At 40.4% G+C, this 19093-nt stretch overlaps 1 protein-coding gene across 4 annotated transcripts in view; it reads left to right on the top strand.

Annotated features, from left to right (window-relative positions):
- The window catches only part of TMEM150C (transmembrane protein 150C), a 66980-nt gene extending 49218 nt beyond the window's left edge, over nt 1–17762 (top strand). For all 4 annotated transcript variants that reach the window (XM_069092468.1, XM_069092476.1, XM_069092481.1 and 1 more), the window contains 3 exons: nt 3084–3211; nt 13105–13282; nt 15763–17762. In XM_069092468.1, the coding sequence (XP_068948569.1) occupies nt 3084–3211; nt 13105–13282; nt 15763–15971 (515 nt within the window). In that variant the 3' untranslated portion in view covers nt 15972–17762. The remainder of the gene's footprint in view (nt 1–3083; nt 3212–13104; nt 13283–15762) is intronic.
- The last annotated feature ends 1331 nt before the right edge of the window (nt 17763–19093 follow it).

Raw genomic sequence — 19093 nt, forward strand, 5'->3', positions numbered from 1 at the left:
GGTAAACAGCGAAACGAGAATTTGGCCGTGCACTGGAAAAGAACTGCTGATGGAAAATTTTGCAATAAGTCTTCCTCTGATGCAGATGTTATGAATGTGGAAAGGGGAGGTGGGGAGGGCAAGGATGTTATTTTTCTGATCACCAAAAGCAGAATGGGAAAGATCTGTCCTATCATTTCTGCTAAAATGTAACATTGGACCTAAAAGCTAAAATGAAAATTGATGGCTCTTTTTCTTTTAGAGAAGATTCTTATTTTAATTAATCATTCCTGCTAAGTAGATGCCAAACTCCAGTCCCCATTACCAATGCAGAAAGCTAATTAGTGCCCTCTAAATTTCAGTGCCTATGTGACAAAGCCTCTGCCTCTCCACCCTAGTTAGGGTTCTCCACTGGACACATAATTAGGGTCAACTTGGCAGGAATTTCTAGTGACTTTTTCTGTGTAACTTGTACAGACCCAGAGAGTTCAGCTTTTGAAAAGTAAAGCCAACTGTGTCTTTTCAAACCACCAATACTGAATCCAGTTAGGGTTTAAATCAATTTAGACACTGGCTAAGCATCCCTTTGTTTCAGGCTTTTATTGTGTTCATGCGTGAATTGCTAGCTAAACCCAGCAATTCAGGATCTTTGAGGAGCTGCTCACCAGCCCCGAGTAGTTTTGCTGCTTTTCTGGGTTAACACAGTGGCCCTGCTCCTTTCAATGAGAAAACTTGTTATGGAGGACAAAGTCATGACCTTAACCCAACTGGAATCCCGCCCCAAGGAGTGTCTCACTACCGAGCCGGGGAACAGAACTATAAACACAATATAACTGAGTTGTGCTATATGGCGGGTCGGGAGGGAAAGATACTGCCCATAAGGTGTTCCCTTCTGGTCATCAAACTCAGGGTCACAACCCTACTTTCTTAGGCAGGTTCTTTGCTCCAAGGACCTAGAGAGATGGTGTCCCCAGTTTTCAAACATCAGTAATTCATTATTTTTCTTCATTGGCAAGGATTATTGAAGTCAAACCAGGTCAACAAGCATTTATCTATATTATTTATATTTATATCACTACATATTTATAGTATAATTGTATATAATTATATATGTATAATAATATATAATGTATAAGTATAATTAAATAATAATATTTCTACTACTATAATACTATACTGTAGTATATAATACTAGTATTATAGCATACACTATGCTATATATATTATGTACTACTATGGACCAGGCACTCTGCTAAGCCCTATAATGAAAGACAAAAAAAATAGTTCCTGCTCTCAAGGAGCTCACAGTCTGATGGGGGCAGGCAACATGTAAATAAGTGCATATAAGTAAAATATAGTCAGGACAAAGCTTTCCTTTGCCTTGAAGGGGAAACAGCACAGCTCCCTTGTAGAAGGTGAGATTTTATGAGACTTGAAGGAAGCCAGGAAGTAAAGGTAAGAAGGGAGAACACCCCAGGCATGGAAGACAGCCAGTGACAATGCCCAGCGTTAGGAGGAGGGCCTTGTGTGAGAAGCAGCAAGGAAGCCAATGTCCATGGATTAGGAGTACATGGAAAGTTAGGAAGGAGACAGGTTGTGAAGGGCTTTACAATGATTTTACAAAAGGATTTCCTATTTGGTCCTTGATGTAATAGAGAGCCATTGACGTTGATTGAATAAGGGGGTGACAAGGTCAGAGCAGCTCTTTGGGAAAATCACCAAGAGCTGAGTGAAGGATGAAGTGGAGTGAGGGGAGATTTGTGGCAGGCCCACTAGTGGGCTGCTCCAGTAGCCCAAGCATGAGATGATGACAGCCTGCCCCAGAATGGTGGCAATGTTGGAGGAGAGAAGAGGGCATATACAACTGACGTTATGAAGATATCGTTGATTTAACAGATTGGATATGGGAGGGCAGAGAGTGAGGACTGGAGGATAGTGACTAGGTTTTGAGCCTGGGGGACAAGGAGAATGGGGGGTGGGTGCCCTTGAGAGTAGTAGGCAAGTTTAAAAAGAGGTAAGGGCTTGGAAGAGAAAGATAATAAGTTCCATTTTGGACATGCTAAGTTTGATAAGTCTGTGGGACATCCAGTTTGAGATTTCCAAAAGGTGGTTGGAGATGTGAGACTGGATGTTTTTGTTTTTATTGATTGTTCAATTATTTCAGTCGTGTCTGACTCTTCATGATCCTGTTTTGGGGTTTTCTTGGCAAAGATACTGGAGTGGCTTGCTGTTTCCTTCTCCAGTTCATTTTACAGATAAGGAAACTGAGGCAAACAGGTTGAAGTGACTTTCTCAGGGTCACACAGTTATTACGTGTCTGAGGTCAGATGAAGATTGAGTCTTCCTGAACCCAGTGTTCTATCTACTGTGCCATGTAGGTTAGGGCAAGGTAAATCTATCCTAAGAATTATCGGCATAGAGTTGATAGATGAATACATGGGAGCTGATGAGATCAAATGAAATAATACAGATTGAGGAGACAAAAGAGCTCATGAGAGAATTTTGGGGGACACTGATAATTAGCAATCATGATTTAAAAATAATTAGTCATCTGTGAGTGCTTTTATGGGAAAGACAAATACAGAGAAAAGACTTCACCAGGGCTCTTTATAATCCCAATTAACCACCTTTCCCGTGCCATTTTAAATATATTAAATGTAACATATTAAAAATACCAGTCATCTATAGGATAAAAGCATAAGTGACTTGTCCAAGGTCATACAAGTAGGAAATGGGAAAGCTAGAATTTGAGCTCAGATTTTGAACCCCAAGTGAAGCACGGCATAAAAAGTATCAAGCTGACTTCAGCTGACAAGGGTCTCCTAAGTCTCCCTGTCCCGCTGACTTTGTTTTCGAGAACTCCAAGGATATTACCTTGCTGCTATTCCCTTATCTTCCCCTCAATGCACAAACCACATATGTTAACACTACCTGCTTCAGATTCAATCCAATTCTCCAAAGACAGATTAATGACTCAAGCACCAAATGGAAATTTTCTCAGCGATCATCAATGTCGGTGGACATTTCTGTGCACATAGTTTGAAGAAGAGTATACTATTGTGACTTTTAAAATTTGATGTTGTGTGTTTTTGTTTGATTTTTAGCCCTTGTGGTAGCAATTCTCCGCTTCATACAGTTGAAACCCAAAGTTTTAAACCCGTGGCTCAACGTGAGTGGCTTGGTGGCCCTGTGCCTGGCTTCCTTTGGAATGACATTACTTGGTAATTTTCAGGTACTTTCCTTTCTGCCTTTTCTCCTGCCCCATACTAGTTGTGTTTCCATCTTCCCTTTATTTCCAACATAACCACTAGATTCCTGCTTACTTAAATATGGCAGCCAACCATTTGCTTTTCCTGTATCTCTGTGAGTCTCTAGGAAGAAGCCTAAGGATGCTAAGGGGAGCTCCCCACTCCCCACCTCCAGTGTATTGAGAGGTCTGGATGGGTTTGTTTTGGGGGGGAGGGGTGTCCTTTCATTCTGTTCTGTCTTTGTTACATATGTGTTCTGAACTGGGGTATTGGGAATAAGATCATAGATGTCTCAGTGTCCCTTAGTCCAACCCTTTCATTTGACAGATAGGGAAACTGAGTCCAGAGAGGTAAACTCAATTACTAAACAACTTGCCACCAGTAAGTTTCAGAGCTAGGATGTGAACTCAGATACTTTAATTCCAAATGCAATGTATTTTTATTATACCAATGGTGTCGAACTCTGCTAGCTGTGAATTACCTTAGAAAACCACAAATTAACAATGTCTATGTTGTATTGCATTTTATTTATTCTGTTAATATTTTCCAATTACGTTTTAATCTAGTTTGGCTGCACAGGGTATTGGGGGGGGGGCAATCAAGTCTGACATCTCCTCACTCCCCCGCACTGACCCTCAATACAATACATTTACTAGAAAATGTTTTGCGTCCTTTATATACATTCCAGATTATCCTTGTAATGTTGGCCTCCTCCCAGAGGTATCTAATTAAACCTCATTTACTCTTATTAATAAGGAATCTCTGGTGCTAGTCATATCTCTAAGGTGTGCCAATCAGCCATCCTCCTGAAGCAATAAGAATATTGGCAAGAATCGGGTTATTAAAGAAAGGGTGATTTTTATCATTCCTGCTATATCATTTACAATTGTCTTGCCTTCTTTCCCAGTATTTGTTGATGTTTAGTCGTTTCAACCATGTCTGACTCTCTGTAACCCCATTTGGGGTTTTCTTGGCAAAGACAATAGAGTGGTTTGCCATTTCCTTCTCGAGTTCATTTTATGGATGAAGAAACTGAGGCAAACGGGGTTAAGTGACTTGCTTAAGGTCACACAACTAGTGTGACCAAATTTGAACTCAGGAAGATGAATGTTCCTGAGTGCAGGCCCACCTCTCCATGTGCTCTGCCTCCTACCTGTCCTTTCCAATATTAGAGAGAGCAATGGGGTCCCTTCCCACTGAAATTACCAGTACCCAGGTACACGGTGGTATCTATTTTCTTATAGAATGCAGTAATGTCAGTTCTTAAAACAATGTAGTTTGATTTGTACATCAGTTATTACAGACATTTTCCACACCAGTATGTACTCTTATCTAACCCTTTCTTAAATAGATATTTGTGGTTGCTAAGGTCAGAAATAGTAAGGGAAGGTGACCGTAAGGGCAGCTGTCTGGCATTGTGGCTAAGCCTTCCCCAGATCCTCCCATAAAGTTCATCACTGGGACTAGCCATAAAGGGACTCACAGATAATAGGGTTTTTCTGTTCCAGAAGGGTACCGCCTCCTTACTCTCAAGGGTCAAAGCCTTAGCTTTGGACAGTGGAGTCCTTACTAACCTGGTCAACCTGACCCTTTGCTTCAAACTTTGGAGTCATCTAAGTGGCTAGCACCGGGCAGAGGGACTTGAGTTCAAATCTGACCTCAGACACTTGCTAGCAGTGTGATTCTGGACAAGTCACTTCACCTCTGTTTGCCTTGGTTTCCCCATTTGTAAAATGGGGATAATAACAGCACCTCCCTTCATGGGTTGTTGTGAGGATCAAATGAGAAGATTGTAGAGTATTTAGTACAATGACTGGCACATAGTAGGATTATCTCCAAGGGAGAACTTCTTTTACAATGAGATGTATCATTGAAAGATCTGATTTGTTCTAGCAACTGTGGTGCTTAATTGTGTCACAAAGAGTCAGAAGCAACAGAAACAAACCCAAAAACCCAGCATCCGCTTACAGACTCTTTCAGCCGTCACTTAATTCTAGTGCCTTTCCATTGTTTAGCATATATTTGTTTGTTCTCTCCCATTAGATTGTAAGCTCCTTGAGGACAGGGACTGTCTTTTGTCTCTTTTTGTAACCCCAGTGCTTAGCACCCTGCCTTTCTATCATCCAGCATCTCTGGAAGTCTTTCCAAGTTCATGTTCATTGCTTCTATGATGGCATACACTAGGCACTTAATAAATGTTTACTGATTGATTGCTTTGGAATCTGCTCTTGCAGCAGAGTGACATCAAATGATATTCTCTTCATCCCTAAACATACTATAACAAGAATATACTTATAATTGTAGCATTTAGCTATTTGTATAAGATCAATGCATATGTTTAAAAAAACCCTATTTTCTTGGTCTTAAATGTTTTCTCAACATGGTATCCCTGGTTGAGATCTTACCAACTGATTCTGGACTGTAGCCCTACCAATTGCCCCAGTGCCCTGAAACCCAGAAGCAAGTGAACAAGGGATCTTCCTCCTTCCACCTTAGAAAGAAACGGGCAGGTCTTGCACAAGATCAAAGGCTTCTAGACTGAAAATAGAAGCTGAGGAAGAGCTCAAAGAAAGTCATCATGGTTTGACCTTGAGGGAGACTTTCTCGGTTCATTATTGCCTTTTGTGTCTCAGTAATTTCTTCCTAGCTGGTTGCTTGTTACCCTTTATGCCTAAAAAGGGCCAACATGACCTCACTATGTCAGGGTCAAGTGTGTCCATCTATGGCTGACCAGACCAACACAAGTTCTGGAAGGCTCTACCACAGGTCAGCCCCATGTGAACATTTGGAGTGGAAATGTCTAAATTTGCGGATCTCACATTTCTCTTGGAATTCCACTTTGCATTTTGTCATGGTGCCCTTAAGCAAGAGAAACACCCAACAGTTCTATCTATTAAGTAGTCAGGTCCAACGATTAAATAAGTTCCTACAACTTACTAGTCATTTGAAAATATATATACACATAAATGAAAAAAAAATGAATATATTTCTTTCATTTTAACCACAATTCGTGGCACGTTGTGCCACTTGGACACTGTACAACTCCTCAAAGCTTGGGATCAGAGTGGACACTGCCAATTCTCATTTCCTGTTTCACACGGATTTTTTAGGGCACTTGCTTTTTTAATCTCAGCGACTACTGAAAACCAAGCTTCTCAAAGACAGATAGGATTTTTCAGATGGAAGTTTTAGCACTGAGGAGGAAATAGTTATATTTATCCTCTGTGGTTTTCCTGAAAAGTTTAAAATATCCCCAAGAAACACAGCCTGAATGGGGAAAATAAAGGGCTATGCATGGCCTTGACTATGGAGTCAGCCTCTCTCTAAATTGCCTGGCTATTTTCAGGATGGCCTTGGATTGAACTTTTGAGAAACTATTCTGGACAAGAGAAGGAGATAATGGAATTTTCTCAAAAAAAATTTTTTTTTAAATAACTCTTTACTCTCTAGAACCAGGCTTCTGCTTAGAAAGTTTGTTATTTTCAGCATCAAGGAAAAGGCCTGTGGAAATTGTGGAGGGCTAACAGAAGCCCCATTAGAAACATCATTTGGTACAAATTAACAATCTTAAAGCTAAAATGAATAGTCACATGATACCAATGAATTGAAATGGACAGGCAGAGAGAAAAATTACCCCAAGCCATGCCAATTGTTCTGAGCATCAGTTTATTGAGTTGGCCAGTGACAGACTCCCAAGGAAGCCTTAGGAGAGCTGCCCCGACCATAAGGAAAGGGGGAATATTTAAAGTAAAAAACCGCCAAAAATAGGTGTGGGAAACAAAGTTAGTCTTGTGGGAAGTAAAGTTAGTCTGACAGTGGTAGATAAGGACATCCGTTGTAGCCAGGCCTTGGTCTGGACAGTTGTACAGTCCTTGCCCTGATTTATTGTGAGACTCAGATGTCCAGGATCATTCTGACATCTTATCAGGAAGTATGGCTAGGTCTGTTTCTCACAAGAGAGGGGCTCCTGGCTAAGCACATACGAGTTCAGGAAGAATTCAGTAATTTCCAAACTTGTTACATACAGGGGCTTAGTATATGAGGCCATGGGCATTTCAGAATCACCAAATCTGTCACTTGTTCACCTCTGACAGTATTTCCAGCTTTCTGATGCCTGTGCTTCTATTTCCCAAAACCAAATTAACTTTTGATATACTGGAATAGACATGCTTAAATGCTTGACACAGTCATTAATGGGAAGAACCCTATGTCTCCTAGACAAACTTTTATACTAAATATTAGCTCTAAATTCATAAGTCAAATAGCGTTCAGATCAAAGAAGTTCCAGCCTCCAAATTTTACATAATATTAATAATAAGCAAATAAACAACCATAATAATAATGCTCATCTTTATATATCCCTTTATCCCAGTTAGCCAGTCAAGAAACAGTTATTAAGCACCTATTCTATGCAGGGCACTGTGCTAAGCACTTTGACGCTGTCCAATTGTTTTTGGGTCATGTCAGATTCATTGTGACCCCATTTGGGGTTTTCTTGGCAAAGATACTGAAGTGGTTTGCATTTCCTTCTCCAGCTCACTTGACAGATGAGGAAACTGAGGCAAATAGGGTTAAGTGACTTGCCCAGGGTCACACAGCTAGTAAGTGTCTGAGGCTAGATTTGAACTCAGGTCCTCCTGACTCCATTGCTGGTGCTCTATGCACTGCTGCCCTGCTAAGCACTAGGGGTACAAAGAAAAGTCTTGGACAGTCTGCTCTCAATAAACTCACAGTCTAATAGGGGAAACAACCTGCTATGAACAAAGGAGATTTAGACAAGATAAATCAGAAATAACCAATGGAGCGAAAACAGTGGAATGAAAAGGGGTGGGAGGAAGACACCTTGGGAGATGGGTGTTTTTATTATCACTCCTTTACAGATGAGGAAACTAGGGCAAAAAGAGGCCGAGTGCTTTGCCCAAGTTGATACAGCTAGTAAATGTCTGAAGCAGGTTTTGAACTCGGCTCTCCCTGCCTCGAGCAAAATGCACTCTTTGCCTCACCATCTAAGGGCATTACACGTGTAAGACTCTAGCTGGCATTCCCAAAGAACAATGGCTTTGCTCCACATTGGGCTACCATGACACATCTCCTTCCCTTGGGGCTGCGTTCTATGGGACCAATTTAGAACAGAATGAAAGGAAAGGAAGGGCACTGAGGATCGGGGGCTTCTTCAGGGAGTTTATCAAGAGAAGTAGTTGAATGTGATCGTTCAAGTAAGAGGAGTTTTGTTGTTTTTCAGGGAAAACACAGGCAGGTTTGTAGGAAAAAGGAAAAGCACAAGTCCATAGAGATGAGAGAGACAGACAGACAGACAGAGACGAAGAGACAAAGAGACAGACAGAGAGAGGGGATAAACACAAAAACTAGCTGTGTGACCTTGGGCAAGTCACTTAACCCCAATTGCCCTCCAAAAAGCAAAACAAAACAAACAAAAAATACCAATCAAAGGTACACAGGAAGATTAAGTCATTTAATTGGATTTCTTAAAAAAAGGCATTCCCTTGAGTTACCAAAGTTTCAGGAAATTAAGATCCTTTCCTTAAAGTGATTAAATCTTCTCAGGGAAAAAGGAAAAGAACCTATATGTTCTAAAATGTTTATAGCAACTCTCTTTGTGGTGGCAAAGGACTGGAAATCAAGGGGATACCCATCAATTGGGGAATGGCTAAATAAGGAAATGGCATATGATTGTGATGGAATACTATTGTGCTATAAGAAATGATGAGCAGGTTGGTTTTAGAAAAACACATAAAGATTTGCAAGAAATAATGCAGAGGGGTGGCTAGGTGGGGCAGTGAATAGGACATCGGCCCTGGAGTCAGGAGGACCTGAGTTCAAATCTGGCCTCAGACACTTAACACTTACTAGCCATGTGACCTTGGGCAAGTCACTTAACCCCAATTGCCCTGCCTTCCCCCCTCAAAAAAAAAAAAGAAAGAATGCAGAGTAAAATGATCAGAAACAAGAGAACATTCAAAGCTGTGAATAACTAACCTGTTCTGAGTAATATGAATATTCAAATCAATCATAAAGGACTTAGGAAGGAAAATGTTATGCACTTTCAGAGTAAGAAATTATATTTGCAAGTATGTATTATATAGTCCCACATATATATCTATATCAAATGTTGGCTTTCTCTAATGTGGGATTGGGAAAGGAAGGAGGGAGACAACTCGGAATTCAAAATGTAACAAAAATAAATAAATATAAGATAATAAAAAGTTGATTAAGTCTTCAAGGAAGGGATATCATTTAAGTTTTTTAATCAAGTAAAACCAGGGACATCAGACTAGGACACTGTGATAATATTTTTTCCTTAATATTTTACAACACATTGGAGACCTTAATGCCACATGCTTCCACAGTAACCTCTGAGGTCATACAGTCTGTCTTCCTACCCAGTGCAGACCTACCTTCTACAACATTCAATCCAATTCAACAAGTATTTTTAATGTTGACTAATGTTCTCTGAAAGAGAACAAAGACAGGAAAAGCAGCCAGATGAGACCAATTAAACATAGAAATCTGTACTCGAAAGTGACACAGTTTGGAGGGCATATTGAACTATCAGTTCAAAGGAGAAGATAATGGAAAAATCTTGCATCTTATTTATAGCTTAAAAAGGTGATGGGAAGCACAGTTCCATGCCTACTTTCCCATCTATATAAAACTTTAAACAAAAATCAAGGGCATCTGGGGTAGGAGCAGAGTATAAACAGATCTTTCTGAGAGTTCAACGATGGACGTATTTACCATTAGACAATTGGCAGAAAAATGTAGAAGAAATAAGATGCCGCTGGGTTTTGTCAATTATGAAAAAGTATTTGACTAGATTGAGCAACATACCACCTTTTAGTCTTTTCTTCACACCAAGTATCTCCCATCCATACATCAAAATCACTCAAGAAAGCTGTGATAACATAAATAATCCCATTCAATGATCCGCTGACCATCAACATCAGGCAACAAGGCATAAGACAGAGAGATGACTTCTTGCCACAGGTATTCACCATTATGATGGAAGTGGTCCAGTTCAGATTTCAAGTTGAAGAGAAAGATTCCCTGGGGATGTGGAGGTCCTCCTGTTTGCAGATGACCTTGTGCTGGTTGCATCCAGCTGTGGAAGGTGGCAGAGCTTCCTGGAAAGAGACAGCAATAACCCCTCAAAAGAGTTTTCGATCTGACCATCCATAAGTAGATAAGGGAGGTCAATTGTCTAGATTATGACATGAGGTTGATGGACAGTCTAGAACTTCTATGTTAGCATGGACAGACAGGACAAATGGACAGCTTGGGCTCGAAATTCAACAAGAAGAAGAGCTCGCCGTGGGGAGCTCACACTCTATGGATTGTGCTCTCCCCGCCATTACACTTTCTCCCAAGTTTAAATACTTGCTGATTTCATCAAATCAGCTGAGGTATATTTAGCACATTTGCCCGAGATCCTAATTCTGGAATATTCTCTGGGAGACTGAAGACTAGCTCATTGTCCTTTTGAGTCCCTCCTGGAGTGCCATACACTAAAGAGTCTCCAAATACACATGGCATAATTCTTAATGGTTTCCTTAATGCCATGGCATCTCCCAGTCCATTCAGTCCCATGCCTAGAATGTACTCTGTCCACTGTACCACCTAACTACTCCTGGCACCTGGTATTTAGTAGGTGCTTCCTAAATATTTGCCAGTTGATATTTTGGTAACAAATAGGAAACCAAATTTAACCAAAACCCTGAGCACCCATCTCCTTTGAAAGTTATACTCAGACAAATAAGATAAGCACAGAATTCTGAGCCTTCATAGATCACTGCAGTGATTTGTGCTTTCATTTCCTTAGCCATATTAATGATATACCAGTCCAGTCGGTTGATTTAATTGTCAGAATTAATTGAAATGATTAAGCCAAGCATTACTCTACCTAGTGGCATGAATTTCAAATTTCTGGTCCCCAAGCCAAACCTTGCAAAGAGCCCCCCAAGAAAACTCCCTGTACCTTAAGACTCTCCTAACTTATGTAGGTCTCCAATTGCTGCAAATGCTACTTCTATGAAAGCTACCCTTATGACAATATTTTTTAAAAAAATCTGTCCACATGGCTAATTTTGTCATAAAAAATAGATATGGCCAGACCTTGCCTTCTTTACAATGCAGAAATGAAGACACACCCAGGGCTTTCATTAATATTCTATGCTAATAAAATATTGATCCTTCAGAGTTTGCCTTCCTTTGTGAATACACAGTCAACTCTGAAATTTCATTTTCTCATCCTAGAGGACAACACTTGAGGGTGTCAATGCTTGAGGGTATTTAAACCATGGGAACATTTTAGCATTTCTCTAAGGTACACAGACTTTTTAATTTAAATTTTTAAATTTATCTCAAAAACTAGATCCTTGTCTTCTTTCTTAGTTAAGGGAATTGATCAGCGACCAACCCTACCTTCCCACACACACACCCCCATCCCCATCCCCAGCCTAGAAAGCCCAGACTATAATCACAAGGTGTTTATAACTATAAATATTCCTCTGAGCCTAGTTCCTTTTGGGGTATGTGAAAACACCTTTCTCTAGTGGAACTCATCTATGGATGAGAGAAGCTTTAAATACCTAAGCCCTGGGAACAGAGTTCAGTTCCAAAGGAGTCAGGACCCAGAAGCATTTTTTGTGTTGGGGGCGGGGAGTGGGAGGAAAAGAAGCAATTTCTCTCTCTTCCTTCCATCTCACTGGACATGGTATCCAGAAGTGATTTGCCCAGAGGCTGATACCCTGTCTAGCACTATTGAGAGTCAGACTGAAAGTCTCCTAAATCCAATAAAGGAAACAAAGACCCACGCTCCAGACAGGCATGGATACAGAGAGAAAATCACCTGAGGGAAAAGATGACCCACGGCATCCAAGAAAAGAGCCAGCTCCAGACTCAGAGAGAGAGCCAGTCTTACCAACTAAAAGTTGGGTCACAGAGAGGACTGTGTGAAGAAAGAAGATTTCCAGAGTTGCGAGTGACCTCAGCATGGGCTTCCCATGTGTATCTTTTTACCATCATACCCTAAGTTGCATTGACCCTTTCCATTCCCTTGCCCTGACTGATTCTTTTTTGAAGTCAAACTAAGACATTTTTTTTGCCTTAATTCTTACTTAGCCTTTAACTACTGAATGGGTGTTGCCTCAGAGAAACTGAGAACTGGGAAAGACCCTCCTTTAAGAAAGTCAAGGTCTCCCTGCACATCCTGGGTCACGGCCAGTCTTCCTGACCTATGTCTTGCCACTGGATTCCAACAACTCTGAAGAAGAGAATGAGGTTGATGACCCAGCACAGCCCTGCCTCACTTAAATCCAATTCACTTGTAAGTCAGGACCTCACCCTCCTGATGTCATTGGTCCTCTTCCAAAACACCAACAAGAACAAAATGTGTGTTTGTGGAGTACGTACACTCAGTGTCTGGGAAGGAAAATTTTGTAGTTACTTTGTTTTACTATATATCATCTTATGAAATATCTTAGCTTAAGAGCTAATTGTATCTACTAGCTGACTGTTCCTGGGAAGCTTATCAGCAGTTTCTCATGCCAGCAAGGGGTAACCATAGTGCTGCTAATCCTGGAACCCAGAGAGCAGCCACCTAGTGGGGACCCAACCCCCAGGTCTGAAAGCAAGTTGAAGGGGTAGCCAGGAGGAGTGAATTACTCTTGAATGTGCTTTCTCGTAATCTGCATTCTCTATCTCTTCTCTCACATTTTCCTTAATAATTTTCCCCCTCTCAGGGTGGGGATGGAGGGGTAGCACCGGAAGATTCTGTAATCACGAGAGAACTATATTTCTTTTTTTTTTCCTTTTTTCGCAAACGAGCCTCCACATGCTATATTATTTATTCTTCTCCAAGCTCACCAACGATGAAGAAATCCATAATGTAGGCACCTCCCTAACTTTTGGATTTGGCACGTTGGCTTGTTGGATCCAAGCTGCTCTGACGCTCAAAGTCAACATCAAAAACGAGGGTCGGAAGATTGGGATTCCCAGAGTGATCCTCGCGGCGTCTATCACTCTCTGTGTGGTCCTCTGTATCCTTTGAACATAAAAAGGGTTTTGTGTTTGGTTTTCCTTTAGGGAGGTTAGAATACAAAGCAAACATAGTTTATCTATTTAGATATTAGGATTCCCCCTTCACAGCAGCCTATTCAACCAAATTATCAACAAAGAAGGGAAGGGTGGTTTTGTTTCTGTTTTTTTTTTTTTATCATCAGCTTTATCAAACTCCAAAGGAATGAGTTAAATATAATCTGTGGCTTTCCACAACTGTTTTAGTTTACTGATGAGAACTGGGTAATGCCTTCTCTTCAAAACAAAGATAGTAAATCCCCCCTTTTGGAAAAAAAAAGAACCCCAAAACATTCTGAACTACAAAAAGTATTGCAATTGTTTTTCTCTTAAAAAAAAAAAAAACTTCCATTGATTTCCTAGTGAATGATTCAGTTGTTTCATTTAATAAATTATCCAGTAAGATGTTCAAAAGCAAGCAAATTTATCTTTCAAGAAAACATAATTGTTATTCTAAGTGAACTAAAAAATCATAGGGTACATTTAGCCGTCCTAGATAGAAGGAACAATTAGTACCGTACGGTATATGTTGTAGCCATTTATTTAGCAAAGACAACAAAATTAACTGTTCATTATTCAGAGATTGATTTTTCCAGTCTGTGAATTTTCCAGATCTTTTATTTCTCTGACCACCAGCCCTTTGACCATATCACTGATGAATTCATCAACATCCTTTCCTAGTCAAATGGGCCAGGGGAAGTTAAAGGGGCTGCAACTCAAGTCAGCCATATTCATTCCTCATTTGCAGCTTGATTTAAAAAAAAATAAAGTTGGTGGTTGAGAGGTTAAGGTTCTTTGTTAAAGAGTTGTGAGAGCTGGTTGTTAAATTTTCCATGTGAACATTTCCACCTCAGAAACACCTCAGATGATTTTTTGTTTTGACTTAAGAAAATGTCCATAATGAAAATTAAACTTAAACATGTGATGTTTACAACATCTAGATGCTCCATCAGAAGAGCACCGGGTAGGCTCCAGATGACTTAGAGTTGAGACCATTATCCTAAATTCCATCTGAGTCCTAAGAAGCTCTCCATAACAGCAAGAATCCTCTCATTTTCCCAAGGTGGATAGACCCAGACATGCCAACTTGGATTTGCCTGGTTTTTCCAGTTTAGGAATGCCATGGAGAATCGTACCCAAAACTGAGAGAAGGAAGAAGTTCAGAGCCATTCTGTTAAATGTTGATATTCAGTGTAATCTTGGAAAAGAACAAAGATCCAAGGGTTTGCCTTGATTTAAAAAAAAAAATTACCCCTCCTTATTTCTTTTGTGGAAGTCTGGTATGAAGAAACAAATGAATACCAATGTCTTTTAGGGCAATTAGCGAACCAATTAATTCATAATCTAAAGGGCAGCCCTTTCTACTACTGAGTATGCTCGAAGTACAACTTTTCCTTTCAAATCATTCTGTTAGATCCTCCTCCCTAAATATTCCCACCCCCAATAGATACTGTGAAAAATAATAGACAAGAAGGGTTTCAGGGGTGGCTAGGTGGTGCAGTGAATGGAACACCAGCCCTGGAATCAGGAGGACCTGAGTTCAAATCCAGCCTCAGACACTTAACACTTACTAGCTGTGTGACCTTGGGCAAGTCACTTAACCCCAATTGCCCTGCCTTCCCCCCTGCAAAAAAAAAGAAGGGTCTCAACTCTTTTTTTTTTAAACAATTCATTGCAAAGAAGGATGAAAGTGGCCCTTGAGGAATAAAAGTGCATTCTCTGCTTCAGGGTTCATTCCTCACTTGGAGTATGACAGCTGATAGCATTTCTAGGTTTGACTTGTGAATTGTTACACCTGAAATTGTCTCAGAAATGTCTCTTCCCCCCCACTCCAGACCCTTAAGTCACTTCACTGCTGCTTGTGTCAGCTTTTTGTTTAATCATTTTTCAGTCATATCTGACTCTCCACGACCCCATTTGGGGTTTTCTTGGCAAAGATACTGGAGTGGTTGCCATTTCCTTCTCCATCTCATTTTACAGATGAGGAAACTGAGGCAAACAGGGTTAAGTGACTTGCCCAGGATCACACAGCTTCTAAGTGTCTGAGGCCAGATTTGAACTCAGGAAGATGAGTTTTCTTGACTCCAGGCCTAGCCCTATCTACTGTGCCACCTTGCTGCCCCCTGCCCTAGCTTCCTCAACTATAAGATGGGAATAAAAATTAACACCTACCTCCCAGAGTTGTATGGATCAAATGAGATATCAAAAGCACTTAGCATGGTACCTAGCATACAGTAGGTGTTTAATAGGTGCTCATTCCTTTACTCTTCCCTTTCCCCATTTATGAAAGGCTTAGCCTTTTTAGAGACCTGATGGAGTTCTCTGGGTACCATTCAGAGCAGTCTATCAAACTATAATGAGAGTGGGTTTACTATGGAAAGGGAAGCTGCCATTTCCACTGACAATTCCCAGAGTGTTTTCCTTGACTTTCTCCTTCCCCCAGATTTTATCCTCATGGCCCAAGAAATACACATGCACGCAGCCCGGATCCAGTGGGGCCTTGTGATGTGTTTCTTGTGCTACTTTGGCACTTTTGCTGTGGAGTTCCGGCATTACCGTTACGAGATCGTCTGTTCAGAGTACCAGGAGAATTTCCTGAGTTTCTCTGAAAGCCTTTCAGAAGCATCTGAGTATCAAACCGACCAAGTGTGATTTGACTTACTTTGACCTCGTTGGTGACGGTGGGGGAGAGGGTTAGGGACTGACACAGGAAAAGAATGTCACGTGTGACTTCATGACACTTACCCAACACACACACACACACACGTCTGTTCACCGCCACCATCACAAAAGGGGCCTCTTTTCAGAGTGGATTGTTTCTTTAAAGGGGAAAAAATAAAAACACAAGCCCCTATATGAGGATATGGAAACTCTTGCATCTTTAATACACACAACAGAACAAGAAGCTTTTGTAAGACCATGTATCATTCCCCCCTTTCCTGCCTCTTCTTCCTAGCCCTCTCCACTCCCCTGTCCCCCTTGCCTTACTATGGCTTCACCATCCACACCCTTTACTGTTAAGTAGGGTCACTCAAATGAGAAATGGACACTAACTCCCTAAGCCTTGTTTTGGGTCTAAGGAGGATTGGAAAACAAGGCACTCAAAATCTTCAGTTAGACCCAGACAACCTTCCTAATGAATGACCAAGTAACACTTGTCTGGATGGAGATTATCCAGAGTTACCAAGGTATGGGGGGGGGGGGGATTCCCCAAGCACTGAGCCTGTATCTCCTCCAACACTCACTTCATTGTGACTTAAAGATGGGGCCGTGTGTGTGTTCCGATGAAAAATTTTGTTACATAATTTGAAAGAGAAAATCGCCTAGGGTGGATTACAGAATTGCCATTCATACAAAATGAAATCAAGATGTGCTTTTGTTTTTAAATGTTCTTCCTATCATCTATCCTGGACAGTATCTTTTGTTTGCTTCTCTGCGTCCCCAAAATTGCCTTTTTTGTATCACTTTGGATGTCTGCCTTGTAAAGGACTCAACCATAATGAGTTCAGATTATTATTCCCTGAAGGCTTCATTTACTGGGTTTTGGGATTTGTTTGCTTTTTTTTTTTCCAGTAGAGGAAGCTAAAAATGACCTATAGGAAAAGATGAGTGAGAGAAAAGGACCCAAAAGAACTGGAGGCTGTCTTAGACGAGCCATTTATGAAAAGGCAAGCATTAGGTTATCTTAGCACAAGGTTGAAAGCAAGAGAGTTCCACTCTTCCAAAGAGGCCCACGAAAGGCCGAGACTTTGTTTCCTTCTTCTTTGGTGCCCCAGAATTTCATAGGCTCATGGCCCCTGGAATGACCAGGGATGGAGGCAGACACCTCTTCAAACATATCTATGCCTGCATTTTGTTCTAGAGAACCCCCTGGTCGGCTCATGGGAGCTGCGGGATTTCACAGAATTACACTTTTTAAAACCACTGTTTTGGATCCAGCGAAGGAGACATCAACAAAAGTCATTAAAAAACAAAAACCAATGAACTAGATTTTTTTAAGTATGGTGGGACTGTTACCCATATGAGGTGAAGGAATAAAGGTAATTGTGAATGGGGTGAAAAAAAATTAACCTGAAAAGTGAATTTGGCCAGAAGTCAGCAAGCATATGTAGGAAAAAGTTCAAGCAATCAATAATCTTTTTATTAAAAGGGCATCTCCTTGTAAATAGTACAAGCCAAGGTAACATTTATTCTTTTTAAAAAGAAAAAAAAACTGCTTTTGTTTTTACCATTTTTATATTGTAAAATTTTATCAAAGAAAAACATGAAGGTTTGTGATTTCTTTTACTTCCCACAAGTAAAAATCAAGCTGCTGACTTTGGGTGGTGGGATATTGTTCTATACTCTTGAGAGTCTGTCTAATGGTGCCCTCTGGCAAAGCTAAACCATTACCAATATCACACATGGGTCAGGACCACTAAATAAAGTGCTTTTATGACAAAATATTTTTTGTTTCTCCCTTCCTAATGACCCTCATCACCCTAGGGTGCACACTCCCTAGGAAAACTGCAGCGACTTGAAACTAATGCAAAGACCAGGTTTGCCCCAGATTAAGGGAACTGGGCAACTGGTCCAGAAGATGGGAATCCACTAATTATAAGTAAAAGGTCATGCACTAAAGACCCTTGAAGATGAAGGGAGCTTCAATATAGACAAGAGAAGGTAGCAATCAATGTAGGAGCAAGAATCTCTTCTACCATGAGTAGATGTGAGGAAATCTACATTTCAGGGCTATAAAATCCATACTTCATGTTGGCCACAGTATTAACATTTGTAAAGGATTCATTAAGACAACAGGTATCAGTACTGACACACTAGGCAATGCAAATGTTATCATTTCCTGAAAAAAAGAACTTGTACAAGAAAGCATACACACAAACACACACACACACACACACACTGTTCCACTTGATGCATTTTCAAGCTTTTAATATCAGAAAATGATGCTAAGACTTTGGGGACACTATATATATTATATAGATGCCTACACATACATACAAATGTGAAGACAGAGAGACACCAATTAGATGGGGAGATGGATGGACAGATAGATATAGTTGTCATTTCTCTAATGGATCCTGAAAACTCAGTAAGTAAATACTTATCCCAACTTCCACCCCACCAAGTTAGATTCCCAGGGGTTGGCTACATCTCTTGCAAGGTTTTTAGGGTCCTCCTGAAAATCTGGGACTATCTTGTCAGTTTGGGGTCCCATTTGGCGTTTCCTCTAATATCACTGAGTAATCTTTTTACTATCATCTAGCCAGCACCACTTAATATTTCAATATCATCTATATCTTTGATTAGCACCAATGAACACCAATTAGCTTTTTTTTATGTTTAATTTTTTTTTAAATTAATTTGTTTGTTTCCTTTTAGTTTACAGGATTCAATTCCACATTTCCTTGAGTTTCACATTTTGTCCCCCTCCCTCTCCTCTCCCCCATGGCGGCATAAAGTCAAGTATAGAATCTGTAAAAACTTTCCTATTATACATTAGTCAGGTTATAAAGACGGATTGTATCAGATGGAATGAAAAATGGTAAAGAGGACATAAAACCAAACAAGAGAAGGAAAAAGATCAGGTATTTTGCTTCCACCTGGATATAAATTCAGTTCTTTCTAGTTCTTTCTCTGGATGCACATTTTTCTCTCCATCATGCGTCTTTTGGGATTGACTTATATCCCTGCATTGCTGAGAAGAGTCCAGTCTATCAAAGTTGGTCATCACACATATGTTGTGTCTGTAATTGTGTACAAATTTCTCCTGGTTC

Source organism: Petaurus breviceps, unplaced genomic scaffold (assembly GCF_028583685.1).
Source record: "Petaurus breviceps papuanus isolate PSGF00001 unplaced genomic scaffold, PetGlider_PUasm1.0 126, whole genome shotgun sequence".
NCBI lineage: Eukaryota > Metazoa > Chordata > Mammalia > Diprotodontia > Petauridae > Petaurus > Petaurus breviceps.